We start from the raw sequence: 27,883 nt of genomic DNA, 5'->3' as shown, positions 1-27,883 counted from the left end.
TAAGCATTCAGACAAGATTAGCTCCGTTAGCCATATTCACAGAATTTGAATAAAAACTATAATCTGAAACATACCAGAGTCTTGATGATCATGTTTTAGATAAATTGGATCCATTTTGAAAGCTCCAATAATTTCTGATCTTTTCTTCACCCTAAAATCAACAAAATATTTGTGATTCCTTCTTCTTACTTGCTCCATTTCAAATGTGATACCATTACTCTAATCTCATGATGTAAACATGTACATGAGATTGATTCCGATATTAAGAAAGAAAATGATAATTGAAGAAACAACTGAACATGATTGGGATATAATGACAGCTAATACAAACAAACAAAAATCATTTGCCAATGCTATTGCAGTCAATTGCATTGCAAATAAATAGATCTATTCATGGCACATAGATATGCGGAGAATGGAGGAATATGGATTATGTGCGGGCAAATAAAAAAGTTAGTCTTGGCATCATGTTCGGCACAGACATCGTGGGCTGAAGGGCCCATTATAATGATGCACTGTCATGTGTTCTATGAGGGGAATGGATCATTTGAGGCCAAGAAGATTAAATTGGCATCGTGCTTGGAACAGACAATGTGGGCTGAATGGCATGTTCTATGAGGAGAATGGATCTCTTGAGGCAGAGCAGATTACTTTAACATTGCATCATGTTCAGCATGGACATTGTGGGTGAAGGGTCTGTTCCTGTACTGTACTGTTCTATGTTCTATTTCTACTCAGGAGAATATTCTTTAGGTACAAGCATTAAGTATGCAACTTCTTACCACATGGTAACTTACCACATGGCTGAGCAATCAAAGTTCACCAAAAGCCACTTGTGAGGATTAAAGTTGAAAGAATTGGAAAACTGAAAAAAAGAAAGAAAACTGAGAAATATTTTGTGATTGAAGGTCTAATTACACAATATCATAACCGCATCTTATGCCTTATGACTTCTGCATAAGCTGTACAATTTGTATAGACAGCTGACATCATGAAGTTATGTGCTGCTGACACATGTGTTGCGAGCTGACACATAATGGGGTTAATATTGCATTTAGGCCTTAGTTGCGCCAAATCAAGTCCGCCAAATCCATAGTTCACATTCCTCAGTACCAGTAACTAATTAAGGGCTGCAGACACTTATTGCTTACTTAGCACTTAAGCAGAAGAACGAATGTGGAAAAAACATTACTTAGGAGAGACATTAATAAGAACGAGCAAAGATCAACAGAGTAGAATTCATTTATATTGCAACATCAATGTCAAATGGATGCTATGCAACCTGAAGATCTCCAAAAACATCTTGTTCAAATGGGGTTTGGGTTGGGAAGTGACAAAGTATGAACATGAAGCACAACTTTTTCATAGAGAAAATACCCAATATATTGGTGAAGATACCATAGGGCTCAACATGACAAGTAACAGTCTATTCTTCCTAAGTTTAAAATCTATATAATCGTTATCCACTTGAAGGAGAAGGCCATTCTTAATAAATGAAAGCAGTTTGGAGTGGGTCTTCATAACCAGAACAGCAAATGATGGGGCTGCTAGCCACCAAGGGAACTTGGATTGAAGGTGGGATGGAGGCTTGGATATAAATTCAGAGCTAATAACATTTTTATTTGTCTGACTACTGCAGAGCTGATTAGCAATGTACACCCATCAACTGTCCATTAAACCATTTGACCATTTCTCACCCTATCAAGAGCATTCCCTTTGCCTTAACCATACCTCCCATCACCTTCTCTGCAACTTAAAACCATTTTTTGTTTTAAAATCACTCTTTTCTGGTACTGCGGGTCTGCAATTTAATTTGATTTCTCAATCCACAGATGCCACCTGACCTGCTCAGTATTTCCATTGCCTTTACAACAGCAACCAAAAAACCTGGACCTTCGGGTGAATGGCCATCCTCAGCCTCACTGCTCCATGATCAGCAGAAACTTAGATCATTTTCCGGAGTTCCCTTCACTGATGGCAACCTTTAAAAAAAATCTAATGTGAGTTGCTTGCAGTGATCTTTGGCTCCTTGATCAGCTTGCTTCTGGCCTACAGCGTTTTAAGGGGTTGAACAGGTCAATTTATTGAATCGGGAGAGTCCAGGCCTGACGCACTGAGCGGTACTGTGTCCACATTCTGCTCCTTCCCACATTTTCTCTCATCTCCATGGCAACCTTTTCTGACGCTGACTGTCTGCAATGGGGAGAGTTCTCTAAGCCATGACTTGCCCTCCGGCATTCAGAGAAGCCCTGATGGAAACAGCAGAGGCAGGTTTAATGCTTCAATCAGTCCAGTAAATGCTCCAGTGTTAATTTAATTATTTTTCTCAAACATGTGCCTGTTTCCAGGAAATCCAAGCGTGTATTACTCTCAATGCAACACATTCAACAACCATTGTACTTTTAAACACTTCAAACTCCAAATATAGAAACATAGAAAATAGGTGCAGGAGTAGGCCATTCGGCCCTTCGAGCCTGCACCGCCATTCAATATGATCATGGCTGATCATCCAACTCAGTATCCAGTACCTGCCTTCTCTCCGTACCCCCTGATCCCCCTAGCCACAAGGGCCACATCCAACTCCCTCTTAAATATAGCCCATGAACTGGCCTCAACTACCTTCTGTGGCAGAGAGTTCCAGAGATTCACCACTCTCTGTGTGAAAAATGTTCTTCTCATCTCGGTCTTAAAGGATTTCCCCCTTATCCTTAAGCTGTGACCCCTTGTCCTGGACCTCCCCAACATCGGGAACAATCTTCCTGCATCTAGCCTGTCCAACCCCAAATATGTTATGAACTGTAAATTGTCTTGGTTGCACTAAGGACTAGGGCTTTATTGAATTTTATTCGTTTATTATTATGTTATCTGTCAACCTTGTAAATTTTCAGTGTATTTCTAGACACGGCTGTGGACTCTAAGATCTCACAATGGGATTTATTTTATCTAACAGATTTAGGATTGTTGTCAGTATAAAGATTGGCATGAGTCAGTAATGAAAGTGACTCACTAAAGGCACTGAAGAAATGGACTCTCTCAGTTCCAGTGGAGAGTAGGGTTGACATGGGTGATATCTGCAAGGTGATGAGTAACAAGTCAATGGCTGCAATCTGTGCACAGTTGCAGGCTTTCTTTGTTTACTGTTACCAGCAAGGAGAAATTAAACGTAATTATCTCACTTTGAAATAACTATTTCGATTACTTCCATTACGACGCACTGCATAGGAAACAGAGATTGCAAGCAATAGCCCGAAAGTAACCAATTGCGTAATAATTTGTTGCTATGGTTCCCTTAATAGATCTGGTGATCCAGCCTTTGCACGTCTTTGATCTTACTCTGGCTGGCAGATTTCAACGAGGAGTTTCTTTTTGAAGTGTAAATGTCTCGCACACTGTTCCTCACTGCGGTCCATGTGGGACAATGTTCACTGTTCATTTTCATGTTGATTGTAAGGGTAATGCCCACAGGCATATCAGTGTCTTGGCCTGTGATTTGTGGTAGGAAGTTTGTAGTCATCTAAATATCCTACAATTCTGAACATCGTAATCCTGGTGGACATTTGCAACGTGAAACATGCACAGAGGCATCAAATCAATCAGAAGCCAGTAACTAACCTACAGGTTGTTGATGATTGATGTAATGGCAGTGATGCGTTGACCTTTTAATCCTTTTTGCTGATTAAACGCTCAACACTCCTTGGTTAAAAGAGGGTATTAACTACAATGTGTAGAAAGGAACTACAGATGCTGGTTTACACCAAAGACAGACATAAAATGCTGGGGTAACTCAGCAGGTCAGGTAGCATCTCAGGAGAAACGGAGTAGGGGACTTTTCGGGTCAGACTACAATATTGAACTCTAAATGGCACACTATCAGAGTCACATTCTCTCTTCTCTGCATACTGCTACCGGGTATTCATTGTGGGCACATGATCACAAATACCCCATCACCATGCTGCCTGCCATGATTCACATCACAAACAGTCAGCACTCCACAAATATTTGTGAAAATGAGGATCTGCTTTGATAACAACATTTAAAAAAAAATTAAACCCATCCTAGAGCATACAATTTTGGTTGCTATTGTTGTAACATACTATTTATATGCCAGTAAATGCAAGCAAATCCTCCTGACCATCCCAATACTTGGCCCTGTGTGGCTTGGGCCAAGCAGCCAGGCTCTTCATCTCAGGACACTCACAGTGCACAGATTCAGAACAATGCATCAAAGGGTGAAGCCCTTACCTCCACTCCATTTAAAAGAGGTCTGAATTCTGGGCAGATGAAAGCACTTCCAGCATAGGCTGCATCAATGTGCATCCAGATATTTTCAGAGTTACCTGAAATATCACACAATGTTAATCAGTAATAAAATAATATTTGATAATTTTAAACCATGAAATAACAAAAACATGAAATGTACAGACATGCGTGCAACATAATTATGGGAATGGAATCATAATACATGTATCTGATGGATGGAAGTACAGATTATGTGAAGGTATCAATTGTCCCAAAACTTCATCCTGTTCAGTAATGTCCTTCAGGTGTGAAATGTGCTGTCCTTATTTCGACTGGCCCATGGGTCATTTCAGAACTGCCAATGGTCCAGCAAGAAACTTTTCTCAAAGGGTCGATATGTTTAGGCAATAAATGCTAACTCTACAGCATTCCCGACTTCACAGTCACCAGCTTTGCTTCTGAACTGCCATGTGTGTAATTTTGTTGTAAGATATCAAACTGCATCTACTAATATCCTTGCAGCAAAGTTCTACCAGCTGATTATTTTTGTGGTCAGTTGTGGGATAAGCATAGACTGGAACTTTTTGCTCTGATATTCTTTAAATGGTACATAACAGATTTTGCAGCCAGAGGTTTCAGTTCATATCTCCTCTGAGAAAATGGACCATTTGCTATTGCAGATGTCGGCATGAGTTTAGATTAGAAGTGGTCACAATGGAGATTAAGCATCTGCTAGATTGGTCATTGGTGACAGTGATCCAATGCTAATACCTTTAACAGGCCATCTTTGTTTTCCTCTTCCTAATATCTCATGTGCATCAAAAAGTGTGTACATATCCTAGAAAGGGTTACAAGTCTGGTAACGCTACAACCTGCTTATAAATTATATTCCCAAGTATTACTGTATACAATAAAAACCTCTGGTGCTCCATCATATCATGTCGAGAATGGTCCACAGAACTGTCCGCTAACCCTAGACAGACCCAAAAAGTGGAGTAACTCAGCACGTCAGGCAGTATCCTTGGAGAAAAGGAATTAGTGATGTTTCAGGTCGAGACCCTTCTTAAGACTGACCCGAAACATCAGCGATTCCTTTTCATCAGAGATGCTGCGTGGTCCGCTTTGTTACTCCAGCTTTGTGCGCCTATCTTCGGTTTAAAACACCATCTGCAGTTCCTTCCTACACAATTTGTCCACTAACCTTCATTGTGATCTGATCCAAATGTTCATGTCGATGACTTTAAATGAGAAATATACAATTCTTCATTTGCATACACAGAAATAATGTATTGTAGAGAATCAGAAAATGTAAAATATTGGATTATGCCATCATTTTAATAGATTAGAGAAAAGATGCAAAGTAATTCTTACAGATTGGTCCGAGCTCCATAATATTGTCAAATGAACACGAGGGAGTGGTGCCAAGTGTTGCACAAAGCTGTGAATGAAAGAGAACATATTAAAGCATGTTAGCAACCAGATCATTCACACTAATCAAAATATAATCTTCTTCAATCCAGCCAGTGAGGAGACACAATGAATGAATACAAAGGGCAAACTTTCAAACTTTTTAAGTCTAAACTGAATGAAATATATTTTTTGAGAATTCATTGTTGAGATTGCAGATGGCTTGTGGTAGCTCTAAGACTAGGTCAACAATGTCACATTGTGAGTGGCAGCAACATGGGCCAACTATCAGTCATCTGTAGGGGCCCTGTGAAGCAATCGCTCTTTGAGAGACAAGACAGCAAGTCAAAATGTCACAGAACAATTGGCATTCCCCTCAGGCAGAACGTCCAGTACTTGCTGTCTGACACCTTGCTCCGTCACGGCACCATCGAGGCGTCTGCCAACAGTTGAATCTAAGGTCATAGGTTCATTAATGATAGGAGCAGAATTAGCCATTTGGCCCATCGTCTACTCCACCAATCTACTCCACCAATCAATCATGGCTAATTTATCTTTCCCTCTCAACTCCATTCGCCTGCCTTTGCCTCATGATACCCTTACTATCAATCTATCAATCTCTGCCTTATAAATATCTATTGACGGCCTCCACACCATCTATGGCAAATAATTCCACAGATTCACCATCATCTGACTAAAGAAATTCCTCCTCATCTCCTTCCTAAAGACACGTCCTTTTATTCTGAGGCTGTGCCCTCTGGTCCTACTCTCCCACTAGTGGAGACATTCTCTCCACATCCACTCCATCCAGGCCTTGATGTCAGCCGTCTGAGCCTAAGTGATAAGAAACTGGGTTTGAATGGCCGAAGTTTGAACTACTACTAACATGCAACTCTTGTCTGCTGCCTGAATACTGCATTGGCTTAGTTTAGTTATGTTTATTGTCATGTTTCCTATCAATGCTGTGCAATGGTTGATTCTGGCAGTGTCGACAGAATTCTGTACAGGATAGGAGTGGCACAGTGGCTCAGCTGGTATGTGACTGCTGCCTCACACCGTTAGAGAACCACGGTCGATCTTGACCTCGGATGCTGTCTGTGTGGAGTTTGCACATTCTTCCTGTGACTGCATGGGTTTCCACCGGGTGCTCTGGTTTCCTCCCCTGTTCCAAAGACTCATAGGTTAATTGGCCTCTGTAAAATTTGTCCTTAGGGACAAATGTACAGGGAGTAAATGCAAAAGTAGGATAACAGAGAACTAGTGTGAATGGGTGATTGATGGTCAAAGTGGAAACGATGGGCCAAAGGACCTGTTTTCATGCTGTATCTCTAAACTATACAAAACTAATACTGTCACCCAGGTGAGGCAGATGTGCCTTCAGCATTTCCACATATTCCTCATCAATCATCTCCTATTAGTTGCCCTATTACAGCCCTAAGTATGTTTTCTCTGTGGCAGAATTATTGTATGAGACAAAAGGTTTTTCTCATGGAATGTTGAGAGTCTTTGAAACTCTTTTCCTCAAAGGGTGGTGGAAGCAGGGTCATGAAATGTTTAAATCAAAGATCGATTATTGATGAACAAGGGGATGGAGCGTTACTGTAGGTAGATTGGTGTGTGTTGTTCAGATTATAATCAGATTAGCTATGATTTTATTGGATGGTGAAGCATGGCCTAGAATTCCTGCTCCAATGCATGAAGGTTTCCTTTGTTTTTTTCCCCAAATGTTTACATAGAAAATGTAATACATAAATTCTTACATAGAAGAATTTGACGGTCTGTCAATCAGCCAGACCTTAATCCAACAGTGGCTTTGACACTGAGTTGTTGCGAGGACTCCACATCCCTGCTGAGTCTCCAGAAACTTGAATTAGACTTTTAGACAAGACTTTATCGAGATACAGTGTGGAAACTGATCTTTCGGCCCACCGAGTCTATGCCGACCAGCGATCACCCCCATACTATAACACTATCCTACACACTAGGGACAATTTACAATTTTTACCGAAGCCAATTAACCTACACACCTGCACGTATTTTGGAGTGTGGAAGGAAACCAGAGCACCCGGAGAAAACCCACATGGTCACAGGATGAACGTATAAGGTCCATACAGACAGCACCCGTAGTAAGGATTTTACAGTTGGCGCTGTAAGGCAGCAACTCTACCACTGCACCACTGTGCTGCCCACAGCCGGTGGATAGCTTCCACAGCCTGCCAATCCAAGCGCTACTGATCTGAGTCAGCAGTGCACCTGGACCTCTGGAGCTGTTCAGCACTCATCCACACCCTGTCCTGCATGGTCATCGAGTAAATATTTAAACAAAGTATTTTTCAGGTAATGAAGTGTGGAGTTTGTGTTCCAATTTACTGCTCCATAGAACACACGAAGTGTAGGTTTATTCCCATGACTTTCCATACAAAATAACATAGGCAGTCTTTGCTGTGACATGTCATTCACTTCACAAATGAAGCATAAGGAAACTACAAAAGAGCAACCAGAATTTTAAAGTATTTGTTATTTGATAATATTTATACATTTAAAATGGTGCCAAGGGGAGCATTGGAGTGGAAATAATTATGAATTTTCTTCTTATTAATGTGTTACATGGCAATAATGCATGCCATGCATAATTTCAGCATAATGGAGTGTTGGGAGTCTTTGATACTCTCTTCCTCAAAGTGTTGATGGAAGCATAGTTATGATAAGCAAGGAGGTGAAAGATTACTGCAGCTGGATCAGAACGTAGAGACTAGCAAATTGTCAAGATAGTTAAAGTAGGTATGTTGCAAAGCCTACCTGAAGCGTCGTTGAAGATCTGCCGCTGAGGTTGTGCGCGATTTTGGCGCCGTTTAGAGGGGGCGGGTTTAAAACGCGATTTTCTCTAAGCTGTTCCAATCGAAAATGTTCAGCCTAGTTAATTATTAACGAAAAATCGCTGATAGACCCCGTCGCAAAAGCTATTATTAGGTTTAAAGGCCTTGAATAATAGTTATAGTAGTTTAAAAATCAATCTTTAAACCCGCGACCGTCAGCAACCGCAGAGTCTCATAAAGAAAATAGCAGAAGTTAGGTTGTATATTTTTACATTCAAAAGGGCTTCTAAAGATCCTTTTATACAAAATTTAATATTGCGAGTAGCTCAATTTGGGCCCATTATATCGCGCAGTATTTTTCTCGGCATTTGAGGCACAAATCTACCGCAATGTGAACGTTCTAAACCAGCGCGTTCACAGGATCCCGCTAGAAAGCTGATTTAAATGGGCATTTATTTACAGCAATTAAACACTAAATTCCTTCCATTTGGCCTATAAATTAATGTAAATGAGATTTTAAAATCATGTTTTATTGTGAATTATTTGTGAATATTATTTGGACATTTAGGCTATTTAAAAATGTTAATCATTTATTAAGAAATGGATAGATGTTGAGATCTAGTAATTGAAGTCTGAAATTAGCTACAATTAGGTAACTAACTAATTATATGCTTTAATTTCAGGTCATCCAAGTAAGATTATTTTATATTTGTTTCAGAATGCTTCAATCTATGATAACTGAAAATTTCATTCAGTTCTCTTAATTTTTAAGAAAGTTATGGGCTTTTGACTGTTCACGATCACAACTTTTTTGTTATGTCCATAGAAAATCAATAGGGAACAAGATGCTCATTTCCGAGTATGAAAATGGCCATAACTTTTTAAATACTTGAGATATGAAAGTGAATTAGATGTCAAATTAAACTTATTTTTATGCTTTATCTGATGGGATAAATTACAGACTTGATTTTTAAAATCTCAAAATTTTGTAACATTGCTAGTTAAAGTGTTAAAAACTTAAGAAATCATGCAATCTCTTACTATATAAAATATCAACCATTAATTAGAATGAGCATTGCTTCCCCCTATACTTACATATCTGCATTATGTATCTTAGGAATAGACACAAATTGCTGGAGTAACTCAGCGGGTCAGGCAGCATCTCTGGAGAGATGGAATGGTTAACGTTTCGGGACGAGACACTTCTTCAGACTGCATGTATCTTAGGAATATTCATTTAACTCACAGGTATTAGAAACAGAAACATAGAAACATAGAAAATAGGTGCAGGAGTAGGACATTCGGCCCTTCGAGCTTGCACAGCCATTCAAGATGCTCATGGCTGATCATCCATAATTAGTACCCCGTTCCTGCTTTCTCCCCATTTCCCTTGATTCCGTTAGCACTAAGAGCTACAGGTGCACAACCTTTTATCCGAAGATCCAAATAACGAAAACCTCCGAATAGCGGACATTTTTTCGGTCCTTGAAGAAAGGTCCTTGAAAACGTTCACCTAGGGCGGCCCGCAGAGTTGACAGCGGAACCTCCGGTCGGTCCTCCAACAAAGGGGAACTAAATCCCCATTCATAAAAGAGAAGGTGAGAGTATATTGGGTGAGTGTATATTGCGCGGGAGGGTAGGAATCATTGTAAATCATTGCTTAAATGTTAGTCAGTTAGTTTGGTGGGCTTTTGGGGGGAACTTTAATTCTTAGTCCCCTACCTGGTCGGAGAAGCGGGGAGCGGGCAATGCCTTACCGGGTCGCCGTGCAGTAAGCTCCGGACCGCTGTGCCGCGGCTCCCAACATCGTGGAGCTGGGGCTGTGGCCGGCTGCGCTGGATTTGGATTTGTAGCGCCGCGCAGCCAGGGGTAGAGTTCGCCGTGGTCGGAGCTACAACCGGTCCGGGCTGCGGTGGTCCAGCCACGGGCGGCGCCGGTTGTAGCTCCGACCACGGCGAACTCTACCCCTGGCTGCGCGGCGCTACAAATCCAAATCCAGCGCAGCCGGCCACAGCCCCAGCTCTGTGATGTGGGAGCCGCGGCACAGTACTGCACGGCGACCCGGAAAGGCATTGCCCGCTCCCGCCCCTCTGACCAGGTAGGGGACTAAGAATTAAAGTTCCCCCCTTCACCCCCACCACATAAAATCCCTCCAAACTAACTGACTAACATTTAAGCAATGATTTACAATGATTCCCCGGTCTCCGGGGAGGAGGCAGCCGCTCCAGACTTTCCAAGTCGCCAGCGCTACCTACCTAATCTACGCTAAATATCTTCCATTCCGAAACCCGAAAATGTCCGATATCCGAAATGTGTCTGGTCCCAAGGCTTTCGGATAAAAGGTTGTGCACCTATATCCAACTCTCTCTTGAAAACATCCAGTGAATTGACCTCCACTGCATTCTGTGGCAAATAATTCCACAGATTCACAACTCTCTGGGTGAAAAAGTTTTTCCTCATCTCAGTCCTAAATGCTCTACCCTTATTCTTAAATTGTGACCCCTGGTTCTGGACTCCCCCAACATCAGGAACATTTTTCCTGCATCTAACCTGTCAAATCACTTAAGAATTATATGTATCTATACACAACTAAAACTCTGATCTTGTGCTCTTCTGGTTTGCGGGGTTTTTCTATTTGCGCAAATAAGGTGCGTGATAGCGCTACTTTTTTTCGCCAGGTTACTTACCATTCTCCCGTGCTGCGAGTGCAACACGTTTCGTTCCGTTCGGTGGTTTATTATAAAAGTTAAACCCCTGTCTCACGGTGAGAATTGACACACGAGGTACCCCGAGTTAAAACACGTGGTAATAACGTACGATTAACGTAGCTGTAACGTCGGAACTCGTGGATGCAACTTAGAGACTCGTGGCGCTAATGGCAGGTACCCGTGAAACTTGTCAACTCTTGAAAAAAATCAAACATGTTTAAAGTTTTCCACGAGTCAAATTTACTCTTGTGGTTACGAATTGAAACATTTTAACTCGTTGTAAGAACGTAGTGGCCCGTGCGTTTACCTTAGTGTATCGTGAGTCTACCGTGGGAACTCTTTAACTCAGCGGTCAGGCAGCATTAAGTTCACAACACACGAGGATTATGTGTGTCATGTATTCGTGTGAATGAAGCGTGTTGGTGGGCGGGCAGTGTGTAAGATTGATAACAATACCATGGGACAAACTGGAGTCATACATAAACAATAAAGAATAGGACTCGAGAATAGAAAACTCACCACTAACCAAAGCTTCGGCGGTTGCCATGTGCATGAGCGTATCGAATGTAGCCCTCCACTGAAATGGTTTTAAAACCATTATGTCTATCTCATGCACATGGCAACCGCCGAAGCTTTGGTTAGTGGTGAGTTTTCTATTCTCGAGTCCTATTCTTTATTGTTTATGTATGACTCCAGTTTGTCCCATGGTATTGTTATCCATCTTACACACTGCCCGCCCACCAACAATCTTCACTCACACGAATACATGACACACATAATCCTCGCGTGTTGTGAACTATGCTGACACTAAAGTAGAAATAAACGCTTCGGGTATCACTGCTCCAGTGCTGCCCACCTCTTGCTTCGGGCGACTCTCTAACTACTTGCAGTTTTTAACATGCGTCTTTATCCATCGCATTTTCCGTTTAGTTTCACAAGCTCTCGGGAACGCTCAACATTCATGAACGCCAAATGCGCAAGCTTCCCGTTTAAAATCTTGCGGTTGTTATTAAATCGAATTTCGCAACAAATTTGCTGCCCCCTCGGTCCAACTTGCTCATGCCAAGCTAGGTCCTTCCTGGACGGCTTGGGTTGCAAGAAGAAGGTGGATAGGGTTTGAGGTTATTTTTTCTTTGCAGTGCAGGAGGCTGAGGGATGACCTCATCTCACATTTGGCCTCTATCCCTCTAAACCTCTCATACCCACCAGATTTCTGCAGAGTTTACAGTACAGCAAGGCTTGTGTTCCATTCAATATTTCCGCCACCATCTCCCACTACCCTGGTAGTTACTCAAGAGTAACTCGGGAGAGGAACTTAGTAACTCGGGAGACGAACTTGGAACATCGCAGAAAACGGCAAACTTGTCATACCCGTGGGAACTCGGTTAAACACTTGATCATACACTTGGGATCTCGTACACAACCACGAGTCTTTCACTCGGGGTACCTCGTGGGTCAGCTCCTACCATGAGACAGGGCTTTTATCGAGGTTTAGAAATCTGAAAAAACGCGCGTGCACAGATTCCTTCAGTCAGCGCCACGCAGATTGGTCTCTTCTCATGCCAGTCAATGCCACGGCCGGGATGGCGACGCCTCTTCCTGCCCCCCCGGCAGCAGCCTGTCCCGCCTCACTCACAAACCCCTCTCTCCCCTCCTCACAGTAAATTGTCTATCGTCTCCCGACCACCGGCAGCGGCCGCGGTGGGGGGAGGGTTCAGTGGAGGACCAGTGGAGACAATAGACAATAGGTGCAGGAGTAGGCCATTCGGCCCTTCGAGCCAGCACCGCCATTCAATGTGATCATAGCTCATCGTCCACAATCAGTATCCTGTTCCTGCCTTCTCCCCATATCCCCTGATTCCACTATCTTTAAGAGTCCTATCTAGCTCTCCCTTGAAAGTAGACAAAAGTGCTGGAGAAACTCAGCAGGTGCAGCAGCATCTATTGAGCGAAGGAAATAGGCAATGTTTCGGGCCAAAACCCTTCTTCAGACTTGAAAGTATTCAGAGAATAGGCCTCCACCGCCCTCTGCGGCAGAGAATTCCACAAACTCACAACTCTAAGTGAAAAAGTGTTTCCTCATCTCTGTTCTAAATGGCTTACCCCTTACAAAAGACAGGGGGGGGGGGAGGAATTGAGGGAGAGAGGAAGCGGTAGGGAGGGAGAGCGGGAAAGTGGGGGAGGAGGGGGAATAGAGGGAGAGGAGGGGAGAGTGGGGAAGATAGGGAGTGGGGAATAGAGGGAGAGGAAGGCAGTGGTGGAGGTCAGGAGGGATAGTGGGGGAGATAGGGGGAGAATTAGAGGGATGGAGGGGAGAGGAGTTATGGAGGGAAGGAGGGAGTGACTGACTGAGGGTAGGGAAAAGTAGTGGGAGGGAGAGGTGAGGGAGGGATTGGGAGGAAGAGAGGGGAAAGAAGCGGGAGGGTGAAGAGGAGGGGGAGGGAGTGTTGGGGGATGAGGGGAAATGAGCCGTGCCTGCGCAGTTGGGGGCTATGCGTGTTGGGCAATATTGCGTTGGGGGGACGAGTTGCATTGAGGGAACAGGTGAGTGGTGGAATATTGCATTGGGGAACGGGTTGCCTTGGGGGACCAGTCCTCCCGTGTGACAGGGACCCAACGGGTCACACTTAGTTTAGTGTTTCTATAAGATCGCCTCTCATCCTTCGAAATTCCAGTGAATATAAGCCCAGTTGATCCATTCTTTCATCACATGTCAGTCCCGCCATCCCAGGAATTAACCTGGTGAACCTACGTTGCACTCCCTCAATAGCACTAATGTCCTTTCTTAAATTAGGAGACCAAAATTGCACACAATACTCCAGGTGCGGTCTCACCAGGGCCCTGTACAACAGCAGTAGGACCTCCTTGCTCCTAAATTCAAATCCTCTCGCAATGAAGGCCAACTTACATAGATACATAGAAAATAGGCGCAGGAATAGGCCATTCGGCCCTTCAAGCCTGCACCGCCATTCAATATGATCATGGCTGATCATCCCTCAGTATCCCGTACCTGCCTTCTCTCCATACCCCCTGATCCCTTTAGCCACAAGGGCCACATCTAACTCCCTCTTAAATATAGCCAATGAACTGGCCTCAACTACCCTCTGTGGCAGAGAGTTCCAGAGGTTCACCTCTTCTCTGTGTGAAAAATGTTTTTCTCATCTTGGTCTTAAAGGATTTCCCCCTTATCCTTAAGCTGTGACCCCTTGTCCTGGACTTCCCCAACATCGGGAACAATCTTCCTGCATCTAGCCTGTCCAACCCCTTAAGAATTTTGTAAGTTTCAATAAGATCCCCCCTCAATCTCCTAAATTCTAGCGAGTATAAGCCAAGTCTATCCAGTCTTTCTTCATATGAAAGTCCTGACATCCCAGGAATCAGTCTGATGAACCTTCTCTGCACTCCCTCTATGGCAATAATGTCCTTCCTCAGATTTGGAGACCAAAACTGTACGCAATACTCCAGGTGTGGTCTCACCAAGACCCTGTACAGCTGCAGTAGAACCTCCCTGCTCCTATACTCAAATCCTTTTGCTATGAATGCCAACATACCATTCGCTTTCTTCACTGCCTGCTGCACCTGCATGCCTACTTTCAATGACTGGTGTACCATGACACCCAGGTCTCGTTGCATCTCCCCTTTTCCTAATCGGCCACCATTTAGATAATAGTCTGCTTTCCTGTTTTTGCCACCAAAGTGGATAACCTCACATTTATCCACATTATACTGCATCTGCCATACATTTGCCCGCTCACCCAGCCTATCCAAGTCACCTTGCAGCCTCCTAGCATCCTCCTCACAGCTAACACTGCCCCCCAGCTTAGTGTCATCTGCAAACTTGGAGATATTGCCTTCAATTCCCTCATCCAGATCATTAATATATATTGTAAATAGCTGGGGTCCCAGCACTGAGCCTTTCGGTACCCCACTAGTCACTGCCTGCCATTGTGAAAAGGACCCGTTTATTCCTACCCTTTGCTTCCTGTTTGCCAGCCAGTTCTCTATCCACATCAATACTGAACCCCCAATACCGTGTGCTTTAAGTTTGTATACTAATCTCTTATGTGGGACCTTGTCGAAAGCCTTCTGAAAGTCCAGGTACAACACATCCACTGGTTCTCCCCTATCCATTCTACTAGTTACATCCTCGAAAAATTCTATAAGATTCGTCAGACATGATTTACCTTTCGTAAATCCATGCTGACTTTGTCCAATTATTTCACCACTTTCCAAATGTGCTGCTATCCCATCTTTAATAACTGACTTTAGCAGTTTCCCCACTACCGATGTTGGCCAATTGGCTTTCTTCACTGCCTGCTGTACCTGCATGCTTACTTTCAGTGACTGATGTACAAACACACCCAGGTCTCGTTGCACCTCCCCTTTTCCAAATCTGACACCATTTAGGTAAACACAAAATGCTGGAGTAACTCAGCTAGTCGGGCAGCATCTCTGGAGAAAAGGAACGGGTGACGTTTCGGGCCGAGACCCTTCTTCAGACTAATGTCAGGGGAGGGGGCGGGACAAAGATAGAATGTAGTCGGAGACAGTAAGACTGGTGGGAGAACTGGGAAGGGGGAGGGGATGGAGAGAGAAAGTAAGGACTATCTGAAATTGGAGAAGTCAATGTTCATACCGCTGGTGTGTATAAATAGACAATAGGTGCAGGAATATAAGGTGCTGTTCCTCCAATTTACACTGGGCCTCACTCTGATAATGGAGGAGGCCCATGACAGAAAGGTCAGATTGGGAAATGTTGAGCCACCGGGAGATCAAGATGGACTGAGCGGAGATGTTCTGCGAAAGGTTCGCCGAGCCTGCGCTTGATCTCGCCGATGTAGAGAAGTTGACACCTGGAAGAGCGGATACAGTAGATGAGGTTGGAGGAGGTGCAAAGGAATCTCTGCCTCAGCTGAAAAGATTTTTTAGGTCCTTGGATGGAGTCGAGGGGGGAGGTAAAGGGACAGGTGTAGCATCTCCTACAGGGGAAAGTACCTGGGGAGGAGGTGGTTTGGGTGGGAAGGGACGAGTTGACCAGGGAGTTTCGGAGGGAACGGTGTCTGTGGAAATCAGAAAGGGGTGGAGATGGGAAGATGTGGCCAGTAGTGGGATCCCGTTGCAGGTGGCGAAAACGTTGGCGGATTATGTGCAGTATACAACGGCTGATGGGGTGGAAGGTGAAGACAAGGGGGACTCTGTCCTTGTTACGAATGGTGGGGGGGGGGGGGGGGTATAGTGAGCAAGAGCGGAGCTGCGGGATATAGAGGAGATCTCAGTGAGAGCCTCATCTATAATGTAAGAGGGGAACCTTCGTTTCCTTAAGAATGAGGACATCTCAGATGCCTTGGTATGGAACATATCATCCTGGGCACAGATGCAGCATAGATGGAGGAATTGGGAGTAGGGGATAGAGTCTTTACAGGAAGCAGGGTTGGAAGAAGTGTAGACAAGATAGCTAAGGGAGTCAGTAGGTTTGTAGTAGATGTCGGTCAATAGTCTTTCCTGTGATGGAGACGGTGAGATCAAGAAACGGTAGGGAGATGTCGGAGATGGTCCTAGTGAATTTGAGTGCAGGATGGAAATTAGTGGTGAAGCTGATGAAGTCAGTGAATTCTGCATGGCTGCAGGAGATAGCATCAATGCATTTGTCAATGTAGCGGAGGTAGAGTTCGGGGATAGGGCCAGTATATGCCTGGAACAGGGATTGTTCGACGCACCCTACAAAGAGGCAGGCACAGCTCGGGCCCATGCGAGCGCCCATAGCTACGCCTTGGATTTGGAGGAAGTGGGGGGAGTTGAAGGAGAAGTTGGTGTGGGTAAGGACCAGCTCTGCTAGGCGGAGGAGGGTATTGGTAGACGGAAATTGGCTGGTTCTGCGATCGAGGAAAAAACGGAGAGCTTTAAGACCCTCCTGGTGCGGGTTGGAGGTGTAGAGTGACTGGCCATCCATAGTAAAGATGAGGGAGTGGGGGCCTGGAAAACGGAAGTCATTGAGGAGACAAAGAGTGTGTGAGGTGTCTTGGATAAAGGTAGGGAGGGATTGGACCAGGAGGGATAGGATGGAGTCGAGGTATACGAAAATTAATTCGGTGGGACATGAACAAGCAGAAACAATGGGTTTGCCAGCAGAGCTCTGTTTGTTGATTTTGGGGAGAAGATAAAATCGGGCTGGGGAACGATAGGGTTGGAGGCTGCAGAGGGCAGAGAGCCGGAAGTGATGAAATCAGTAATGGTGTTTGAGATTAAGGCCTGGTGCTCATCTGTGGGGTCATGGTCCAAGGATAAGAAGGAGGAGGTATTTGAGAGTTGTCGCCTGGCCTCAGTCCAGTGGAGGTCAGCGCGCCAGATCACCACGGCACCTCCCTTGTCATTTAGATAATATGAAGGCAGGAACGGCAGATGTTGGTTTAAACCAAAGATAGACGCAAAATGCGTGAGTAACTCAGCGGGACAGGCAGCATCTCTGGAGAGAAGGAATGGGTGACATTTCGGGTCGAGATCCTTCTTCAGACTGGTTAGGGATAAGGGAAACAAGAGATATAGGCGATGATGTAGAGAGATAAAGAACAATGAATGAAAGATATGCAAACAAGTAACAATGATAAAGGAAACAGGCCATTGTTGGTTGTTTGTTAGATGAAAACGAGAAGCTGGTGTAAATTGTGTGGGGGAGGGATAGAGAGAGAGGGAATGCCAGGGCTACCTGAAGTTAGAGAAATCAAAATTCATACCACTGGGCTGTAAGCTGCCCAAGCGAAATATGAGATGCAGTTCCTCCAATTTGCGTTTAGCCTCACTCTGATAAAAGGTCTATGTGGGAAATGGGAAGGAGAATTAAAGTGTTTAGCAACCGGTTTTCAGATAATAATCTGCCTTCTTGTTCTTGCCACCAAAATGGATAAACTCACATTTATCCACATTTTCCTGCATCTGCCATGCATCTGCCCACTCACCCAACCTATTCAAGTCACCCTGCAGCAAAATAGCATCCTCCACCCAGCTTTGTGTCATCTACAAACTTGTAGATGTTACATTTAATTCCTTCATCTAAATCATTAATATATATTGTAAATAACTGGGGTCCCAGCACTGAGCCTTGTGGCACCCCACTAGTCACTGCCTGCTATTCTGAAAAGGACCCGTTAATCCCTACTCTTTGCTTCCTGTCTGCCAATCAGTTCTCTATCCATGTCAATACCCTACCCCCAATATCATGTGCTCTAATTTTGCACACCAATCTCTTGTGTGGGACCTTGTCAAAGGTTTTTTGAAAGTCCAGATACATCACATCCACTGGCTCTCCTTTATCCATTCTACTTGTTACATCCTCAAAACATTCCAGAAAATTAGCCAACCACGAGTTCCCCTTCATAAATCCATGCTGACTTTGACCGATCCTGTCACTACTTTCCAAATGTGCTGCTATTATATCTTTAACAATCGACTCAAGCATCTACCCCACTACCGATGTCAGGCTAACTGGTCTATAATTCCCTATTTGCTCTCTTCCTCCTTTCTTAAAAGGTGGGGTTGCATTAGCTACCCTCCGCAACAGGAATTTATCCTGAGTCTATAGAATATTGGAAAATGATCACCAATGCATCCACGATTTCTAGGGCCACCTCCTCGAGTACTCTGGGATGCAGACCATCAGGCCCTGGGAATTTATCTGCCTTCAGTCATAACAGTTTACGTAACATTTAACTATAAAATAATGTTCCATTCTACTGCAAAGTTTAATTATGTTCGAACAGAAAATCTCATAAAGCACGATCCAAAGAGAAAGTGTAGGATAATTAGGGACCTCCAAATATGCAAATCCGTGATCTGTTTAATAAAACTGGTAAAAATATCTTGCATATCTTATGCAGCTTTCTAAGGAATTGTGAAATAAAATTCCCTTTGAAAACTGACAGTTGTATCATAATGTTTCAATGTTTTTGTTTATATTCCTGATATTTTCATTGTTTATTTCTCAAGAAAGTTTCATCCAAGGAGTGGTTTCCCACATTGGGAACCTCAAAGCTAGTAAGACATATCACACAATTTATAATCTGATTGTTTAGATGTTGAGAGGTTGAGTAGGCTGAGTCTCTATTCCATCGAGCGTAGGAGGATGAGGGGAGATCTTATAGAGGTATATAAAATCATGAGAGGAATAGATCGGGTATATGCACAGTCTTTTACCCAGAGTAGGGGAATCAAGGACATAGGTTCAAGGTGAAGGGGAAAATATTTAATAGGAATCCGAGGGGAAACCTTTTCACAGTGGGTGTATGGAACACTGTGGGTGGGTGTATGGAACACTGTGGGTGGGTGTATGGAACACTGTGGGTGGGTGTATGGAACACTGTGGGTGGGTGTATGGAACACTGTGGGTGGGTGTATGGAACACTGTGGGTGGGTGTATGGAACACTGTGGGTGGGTGTATGGAACACGGTGGGTGGGTGTATGGAACACTGTGGTGGGTGTATGGAACAGGCTGCCAGAGGAGGTAGTTGAAGCTGGGAATAGCCCATCATTTAAGAAACAGTTGAACAGGTGCATGGATAGGACAGTTTTGGAGGATTATGGACCAAGCACAGGCAAGTGGGACTAGGGTAGCTGGGACATTGTTGGCCGGTGTGGGCGAGTTGGGCCAAAGGGTCTGTTTCCATACTATATCACTCTATGACTTTATGACTATGACTGAATTCAGTTTTGGAAGTTTAGAAAAAATCTCCTGTGCCTGCACATTATCCACATTCCTCCATTCCCTGCATATCCACTGCCTATTTAAAAGCCTCATAAATGCCCGTAATATATCCAACTCCACCACCACCCCTGGCAGTGTGTTTTTGGCACCCACCATTCTCAGTGTAAAAAAGTTGCCCTGCAGAATTTCTTCAAAATTTACCTGTCCCACCTTTAAGCAATGCCTTCTCATCTCTGACATTTCCATCCTGGGAAAAAAGATTCTGACTATCTCCCCTTTGCATCTCCTAATTCTATATATTTCCCTCAGCCTCCAATGCTCCAGAGATAACAATTCAAGTTTATCTAGCCTCTCCTTAAAGCTAATACCTTCTAATCCATGCAGCATTCAGGCACTTATATGTATGTAATATCTAATAAATAGCCCAGAAGCCATGCAGTCAAATGAAGGTTGAGTATATGAAATTCCATGTTATGGCATTTTCCAGGCACCAAAATAACTGGTTTACATGGCACCATTTACACAGAATATCCAGGGGCACATCATGAAAACATTGTCCAAGCAAGCAGGAGTCAAGATGGTCAAGAGTGTTAAATTGTCACATGCACTGGGAATGAAACTATAAAATTCTTACTGCATTGACATAATTATGCCTAGATGCAACACAGAATGAATGAGGGCTCCAGCTGAGCCACATGTGGAGCCTGTTGAATGTTTTGGAGGTGCAGATGGGTAGTTTTGGTGACAGGACAGGTATGTAGTCACCATCAAACATACCAACAAGATTGGGAGGTTAATAACCAGCCATATATTAGATTAGATTAGATTTGTTTATTGTCATTCAGACCTTTCGGTCCGATCGAAATTTCGTTTCCCTGCAGTCATACATATAATAAAAAATGACAAAAATACACAATCAACACAAATTTAACATCTACCACAGTGAGTTCACCAAACACCTCCTCACTGTGGTGGAAGGCAAAATCTTAAAGTCTCTGTCTCTTCCCTCTTTGTTCTCCCTCTGCGCTGAATCACAAGAATAGCAAAAGTAGAGATAATGTAGAGATAACCGGGTTGGAAGAGCTGATGCTATAGCATTGGTCTCTTCAAGCAGTGTTCACAAGTTCACATTATGGGAGTAGCATTAGGCCATCCAGCCCATCGAGTCCGCTCCACCATTCCATCATGGCTCTCTGCCTCCTAATCTCTTTTATTGCCTTCTCCGCATAACCCTTGACACCCGTTCTAATCAAAAATTTATCTATCTCTGCCTTAAATATATCCACTGATTTGGCCTCCACAGCCCTCTGTGGCAATGAGTTCCACAGATCAACTACCCTCCGTCTAAAGAAGTTCCTCCTCACCTTTCTAAAAGAGCGCCCTTTAATTCTGAGGCTATGATCTCTGGTCCTAGACTCTCCCACCAGTGGAAACCCACCAGTGTGATGGGAGGAACTCGTTTTCATTCCTCTCCTTCCTGCAGCAAGATGAAATCTTGGATTTTTACTTAGCACTTCCTATAAGTAGGATTGGGATAAACGTTTATTAACAAAGAAATCAAGGAAACAAAGCAGTGGATCCTAAATCATATTTACATTTATGGGCAATCTGTTTTGGGGTAATTAATATGCACTCATAGCTTAAGGACCCATGCAGACATAATTTAGAAGGTCTGGTTTAATTTTAAGAATATTTTCAATTGTTTCTTGATGCAAATCAATGGTCACTTGGATTTTAAACGATGAATACACAGTAGAGCAGTATAGCTAATAGGACTTGATGTTTCAATCCCTGTAGTAAGTCGGCTATTTGCAGTGGGATTGGAGTGGTGGAAGGTAGGGTAGGTACATCATCAGGGTCATCAGGTGGGCACCCTCCTTCTTTGACGTTTCATTGATAAGCCCAAAACATCTCCAGAGGGCTCAACTGTGATACCCAGTTACATCCCAGTTACACCCCCCTCAATTCCATACCCTCCTGTCTTCATCTTGTAGCCCAATTGTTATCTCTCCTTTTGATCCAAAGCCAATTGCTGCAGATCATTAGCTGACCTTAAAACTGCTTATCTATATAGTTTGTATCGCCTGCACTTTTCTAGGTTTGGAGAGCTAATTGCATCTAAAACATCTCCACTCCAAGCAACTACATTTATTGATGCATTATTACATTTACTTTATTGCATGCAAGCGTTCAGAAACATATTATACCCGTGGGCTAAGGAAACTGAAGTATAATAAGATTAAGATTAGTTGTTGTGGCCATGTGTTAGTTGTGCAAACAGAACAGGAATCTCCGCAGGCTCAATTAGTTTAAACAAATAACATCAAATGTTCCAGCCAAGCTTAATTTTTTGTTAGTTTTTAGAAATAACTAATTCAGAACTATTCTAGAGCCATCTGCCTGACTTTCAGGTCCTTAGATTTAAGTTATACCTATACTTGTAGGAATAAATGTATTTATAATGTAGCAATGTTACAAAATTTTGAGATTTAAAAAATCAAGTCTGCAATTTATCCCATCAGATAAAGCATAAAAAGAAGTTTAATTTGACACCTAATTCACTTTCATATCTCATTTAAAAAGTTATGGCCATTTTCATACTCGGAAATTAGCATCTTGTTCCCTATTGATTTTCTATGGACATAACAAAAAAGCTGTGATCGTGGACAGTCAAAAGCCCATAACTTTCTTAAAAAATAAGAGAACTGAATGAAATTTTCAGTTATCATAGATTGAACCATTCTGAAACAAATATAAAATTACCTTACTTGGATGACCTGAAATTAAAGCATATAATTAGTTAGTTACCCAATTGTAGCTAATTTCAAACTTCAATTACTAGATCTAAACATCTATCCATTTCTTAATAAATGATTAACATTTTTAAATAGCCTAAGTGTCCAAATAATTCACAATAAAACATGATTTTTAAATCTCATTTACATTAATTTATAGGCCAAATGGAAGGAATTTAGTGTTCAATTGCGGTAAATTAAAGTCCATTTAAATCAGCTTTCTAGTGGGATCCTGTGAACGCGCTGGTTTAGAACGTTCACATTGCGGTAGATTTGTGCCTTCAAATGCCCGAAAAATACTGCGGGATATAATGGGCCCAAAATTAGCTACTCGCAACATTAAACTTTGTATAAAGGGATCTTAAGAAGCCCTTTTTAATGTAAAAATAAACAGCCTACCTTCTGTTGTCCCCTGTATGAGATCCGGCCGTTTGCCGGCCGTCGGGGGTTTAGAGGTTAATTTTTTAACTACTATAACAATTATATAAAGCTCTTAAAACTAATAATAGCTCAAGCGACGGAATCTGCCAGCGAATTTTCGTTAATAATTAACTAGGTTGAACATCCTCGATTTGAACAGCCTGGAGAAAATCGCATTTTAAACCCGCCCCCCTCTAAACGGCGCCAAAATCGCGCACACGGGCTGGGACAGATTTTCAGCGACGCTTCAGGTACGCTTTGCAACATACCTATATAATGGTCATCCTGCCTAGAAGCAGAATACAATTTACACCATTCTGCATTTACAACAAACGGATATAATGCAATAAACTCCTGTACCTTATCTTATACAGTTTGCTGTTTCACAACAAAGGGAGTGAACATTAATGCATGATCTAGTGATAATGGGTGATGGTGGTAAAGGAACAGAGTTACCTTTCTGAAATGTTGCAGGTAACATTATGGGAAGCTAAAGTCGAAACTGGTCTTTTTCAGCATCACATAAATTGATGTCTCTATTCAAATAAGGCAGGAATACTGGTTCTGTAATTTGCAGAGGTAGAGAAAGAGCGGGAGAATAGTAACATAGATTGTTCTCTGAGGATTCAGCATGGACTCGATGGACTGAACAACCTCCTTCTGCGTAGTAACAATCCTATGATTCCATTCTGTTGTAATGTTTTACACAGTATTTCACTTTGATGAGAATAACGGTTGACATTTTACAGTTGTACTAATCCAGTTATTACAGCACGAGATGTACAGCTGTAAAAAAAATAGATGCATGAAGGGCACTAACATTTGTGGTTAATAAGACGCAAATCCATGCTTAGAAATCAGGACTGATGACAAAACTCTGCTTCCAAATACTCAGACTGTGCAGCAGTCAAGTGACACACCAACTGGCTTACCTCTCAAAGCTGGCCTTTATTACCACAGAATTGGAGGATGCAACGTTTCCAAAGGCAATTTAAAAATGCAAACAATCTATGGTTTGAGCCAAAAAGGCAGAAAATTATAAAAATAAATAACGTGTATTATAAATATAATCTCTGCCCAAAGATAATGGAAATATTCACTTACAAAGAAAGGGATGAGACCCAAAGCTTTATCTTTTTCCAGAGCTTGTTTCAATGTCTCCCCACAAAGACTGAATTTGTCATCAGAGGACAGCTTTCTCATTTTGGTCCCACCAATCAATCCTGCTCGTTCAACAGAAGAGTGAGCCTGGAAGAAAAAAGGATTATGTACAAATTGGGCCTGATTAGCCAAGAAAAAAAATTGCAATATTAAACTACTTAAGGAGAATCAAATGTACTGCAAAATGTATACCATTATTGTAAGTTTCTTTCTTCCTGAGAGCAATGAAGTGTAAATTTGTGGTTCACCAGAGCCATTTAGACCCTCATCCAAATTATCATTCAGGCATGAGCTCAGACAACTTGAGCTCAGCAATGTCAGTGTCAGCACCTGTATTATATTTAGAAAGGATTGTTCAATGTTAAGCCAAGAAAATAAACTTATGATTAAGGGTTTCAAGGGTTATGGGGAGAAGGCAGGAGAATGGGGTTGAGAGGGAAAGATAGATCAGCCACGATTGAATGGCAGAGTACAGTCGATGGGCTAAATGGCCTAATTCTGCTTCTATGACCTATGAACTCTAGCAGGTTTTTCCAAGGCTATTGGTATTGGTCTATTATTGACGCATACACCGAGAAACAGCACCAGCCAAGTCGGTCTATACATGGACAGTACAAAAGAGAAAATAGAGTGTAGAATTTATTTGTCACAGCTCAGAGAAAGTGAAGGTAAAAATAAAGTGCAAGGGCTGCGAGGAAGTAGATTCGAAGATCGCCAATGTATCCCTAGCATATGTGAGGCTGTGTTCAAGAGTCTGATAATGGCACGGAAGAAGCTGTTCTTGAATTGCGTGGTAAATGTTTTCAGGGTCTTATATCTTCTGCCTGACGGGAGTGGGGAAATAAAGACTAACCAGGGCGAGAGGGTGACACACTGAAGATAGGCTCAAAAACTATCTTCAGTTTTGGATTCAATTTATTGTCATTGCACTTTTCAGTGCAACGAAATGGTTTAGCCTGCAGTCATAACATAGAATAATTAACAACACTCAACACAGTTTAAAGTCCCAAAGTCATTGTCTCTTCTCTCCTTGCTCTCCCTCTGCGCTGAGGCAATCCAGGCCTCCGATGTTGTGACCCCGCCGGGTGATGGTAAGTAAGTCCCGCGGCTGAATCCGAGCTCCGCAAACGGGCCGGTTCAAACTCCGCGGCCCAGGGCGGTCGAAGCTGCCGAAGCTGCCGCCCTCCAGCCCAGCGGATGCAGCTGTAGTTGCGGGAGCTCCGGAAAAACAGGTCACCAACCTGCGAGCTCCCGATGATGTCGTCCACTGGCCCGCGGCCGAGCCTCCAAAGTCGGGTCGGAAGTTGGGTCGCCCCGCAACCACAGCCCCGAAGTCGGCCAGTCGGAAGTTGGTAAGTCCTGGCTCTGCCTCCGCAGCCTCGAGGTCGGTCGCAGTTGGAGGCCGCCAGCTCCGCGATAGGCCTCAGCGCAGACGGACACGCAGTTTAAACCAGCATCCGCAGTTCCTTCCTACACAGGGAGACATACTGGTTTGCCGCAACTCCTTGCAATTTCTTACCATCTTGAGCATAGAATTGCCACACCAAGCTGTGATACAGTACATTCAGATCGAATGATTTCTATGGGTGCATTTATAGTTGTTGGCAAGATTCATTGTAGACATGCCAAATGTCCTTAGTCTTCTGAGGAGGTCAAGGAGTTGGTGTACTTTCCTGGCTATAGCTTAGATGTGGTTAAAACAGTACAAATTGTTAGTGATATTTACACCCCAAAACTTGAAGCTCGGGGCCATCACCACTCTGGCACGATTGACACTGACTAGGGCATGTGTGCTGTATCCCATTTCCCAAAGTGGATGAGCAGTCTGAAGGAGGGTTCCGACCCAAAATGTCACCTACTCTTTTTCTCCAGAGATGCTGGCTGGCCCGCTGAATTACTCCAGCATTTTGTGTCTATCCAGTATAAACCAACGTCTGCAGTTCCTTCCTACACATTTTGACCAGGGACCATAGTTTAAGAATAAGGGGTATTCCTTGTTTTGCTGACATTCTTTGTAGTATCAGATAAAGTATCCTTTGTTTTGCTGACATTCAGGGTGAGGTTGTAGTCTCAAAAACAGGTTGTTGTTGTCTTGGCTGGTATATCTAGGTGGATCAGGAGATAGTTGTCATGCCTTCAGGCAGCAAACGCATCAGTGTTATTTGCAGGTAGACAAAAATGCTGGAGAATGTCAGCGGGTGAGGCAGCATCTATAGAGCGAAGGAAATAGACAACATTTCGGGCCGAAACCCTTTTTCAGACCCCTCAGCCCACCTGTTATATGCAGGTGCGCTGAGATGGATGAGCAGATTGGTCTATTTGCAATGCTAAAATTGTAGCAGTTAATTCCCTGGATGGCGGGACTGTCATATGCTGAGAGAATGGAGCGGTTGGGCTTGTACACTCTGGAGTTTAGAAGGATGAGAGGGCATCTTATTGAAACATATAAGATCATTAAGGGTTTGGACACGCGAGAGGCAGGAAACATGTTCCCGATGCTGGGGGAGTCTAGAACCAGGGACCACAGTTTAAGAATAAGGGGTAAGCCATTTAGAACGGAGAAGAGAAAACAAAACACTTTTTCTCACAGAGAGTTGCGAGTCTGTGGCATTCTCTGCCTCAGAGGGCAGTGAAGGCAGGTTCTCTGGATACTTTCAATAGAGAGCTAGATAGGGATCTTAAAGATAGCAGAGTCAGGGTATATGGGGAGAAGGCAGGAATGGGGTACTGAATGGCCTACTCCTGCACCTACTGTCTATTGTCTATTGTTAAATAATCAACCCCACAGCAATAGTGATTTGATATTAAAAGTGATTAATGCCACAGGAAGCTGGACTGTACAGTTCTGGAACAATCAAGTTTTATTAAATTTACTCTGGGTTTTGCAACTGCTTCCCCATCCACTTGTTTGTGCCTACTTTTTCATCCTACCGGCTCTCCACCCAATTTCCCAACCACTAATCTTAATCCCTTGATCAGCTCAGGCCCAGCTGCTCTCACTACTGCACCAAACCCCTCAAATATCTTCGCTTCCAAAATCGTCCAAATCACCGGCCCATCAGTTGAGCATCAAAAGTGGCCAATCACCAACTACCACAACAATGTCACCCTCAGATCCTAATGTGGTCATCAATGTCTACAATAGAAGACTTGGCTTTTAATGCAACAAGCACAAAGGTCCACAATCACCTTTTGAGTATGCAGTGCAAAATTAGTCAAACATGGACATAATTCCAATGGTAGACAAAAATGCTGGAGAAACTCAGCAGGTGAGGCAGCATCTATGGAACGAAGGAAATTTCCTTTTTTTTCCTTCGCTCCTAGGATCCTATTTCTTTCGCTCCATAGATGCGGCCTCGCCCGCTGAGTTTCTCCAGCATTTTTGTCTACCTTCGATTTTCCAGCATCTGTAGTTCCTTCTTAGACATAATTCCATTGCTTCTTTTCCATTCCTCGAGGAATGAATCACAGCACTTTATACCATCTGCAATTTCATCACCCTGACAAGCTACACATATCCCATATTATATTCATCTCTATTCCTATTGGTAGTTCATACCAGATATAACACTGATATTAAACCAGATTCCTCTCAGCCTTTCAGTTTACCCCCTTTGAAGATTGAAATTGTGTTTATTGCT

At 43.2% G+C, this 27,883-nt stretch overlaps 1 protein-coding gene across 2 annotated transcripts in view; it reads right to left on the bottom strand.

Annotated features, from left to right (window-relative positions):
- The window catches only part of ddc (dopa decarboxylase), an 82,799-nt gene that overhangs the window by 23,294 nt on the left and 31,622 nt on the right, over window positions 1-27,883 (bottom strand). For both annotated transcript variants that reach the window (XM_033049987.1, XM_033049994.1), the window contains exons 6-10: window positions 24,186-24,329; window positions 5,611-5,677; window positions 4,243-4,337; window positions 798-865; window positions 75-151 (exon numbers count right to left, since the gene is read on the bottom strand). In XM_033049987.1, coding sequence (XP_032905878.1) covers window positions 75-151; window positions 798-865; window positions 4,243-4,337; window positions 5,611-5,677; window positions 24,186-24,329 — 451 coding nt within the window. The remainder of the gene's footprint in view (window positions 1-74; window positions 152-797; window positions 866-4,242; window positions 4,338-5,610; window positions 5,678-24,185; window positions 24,330-27,883) is intronic.

Source organism: Amblyraja radiata, chromosome 2 (assembly GCF_010909765.2).
Source record: "Amblyraja radiata isolate CabotCenter1 chromosome 2, sAmbRad1.1.pri, whole genome shotgun sequence".
NCBI lineage: Eukaryota > Metazoa > Chordata > Chondrichthyes > Rajiformes > Rajidae > Amblyraja > Amblyraja radiata.
Note: the sequence above shows the minus strand (reverse complement) of the source record. Positions and strands in the feature narration are given on the sequence as shown.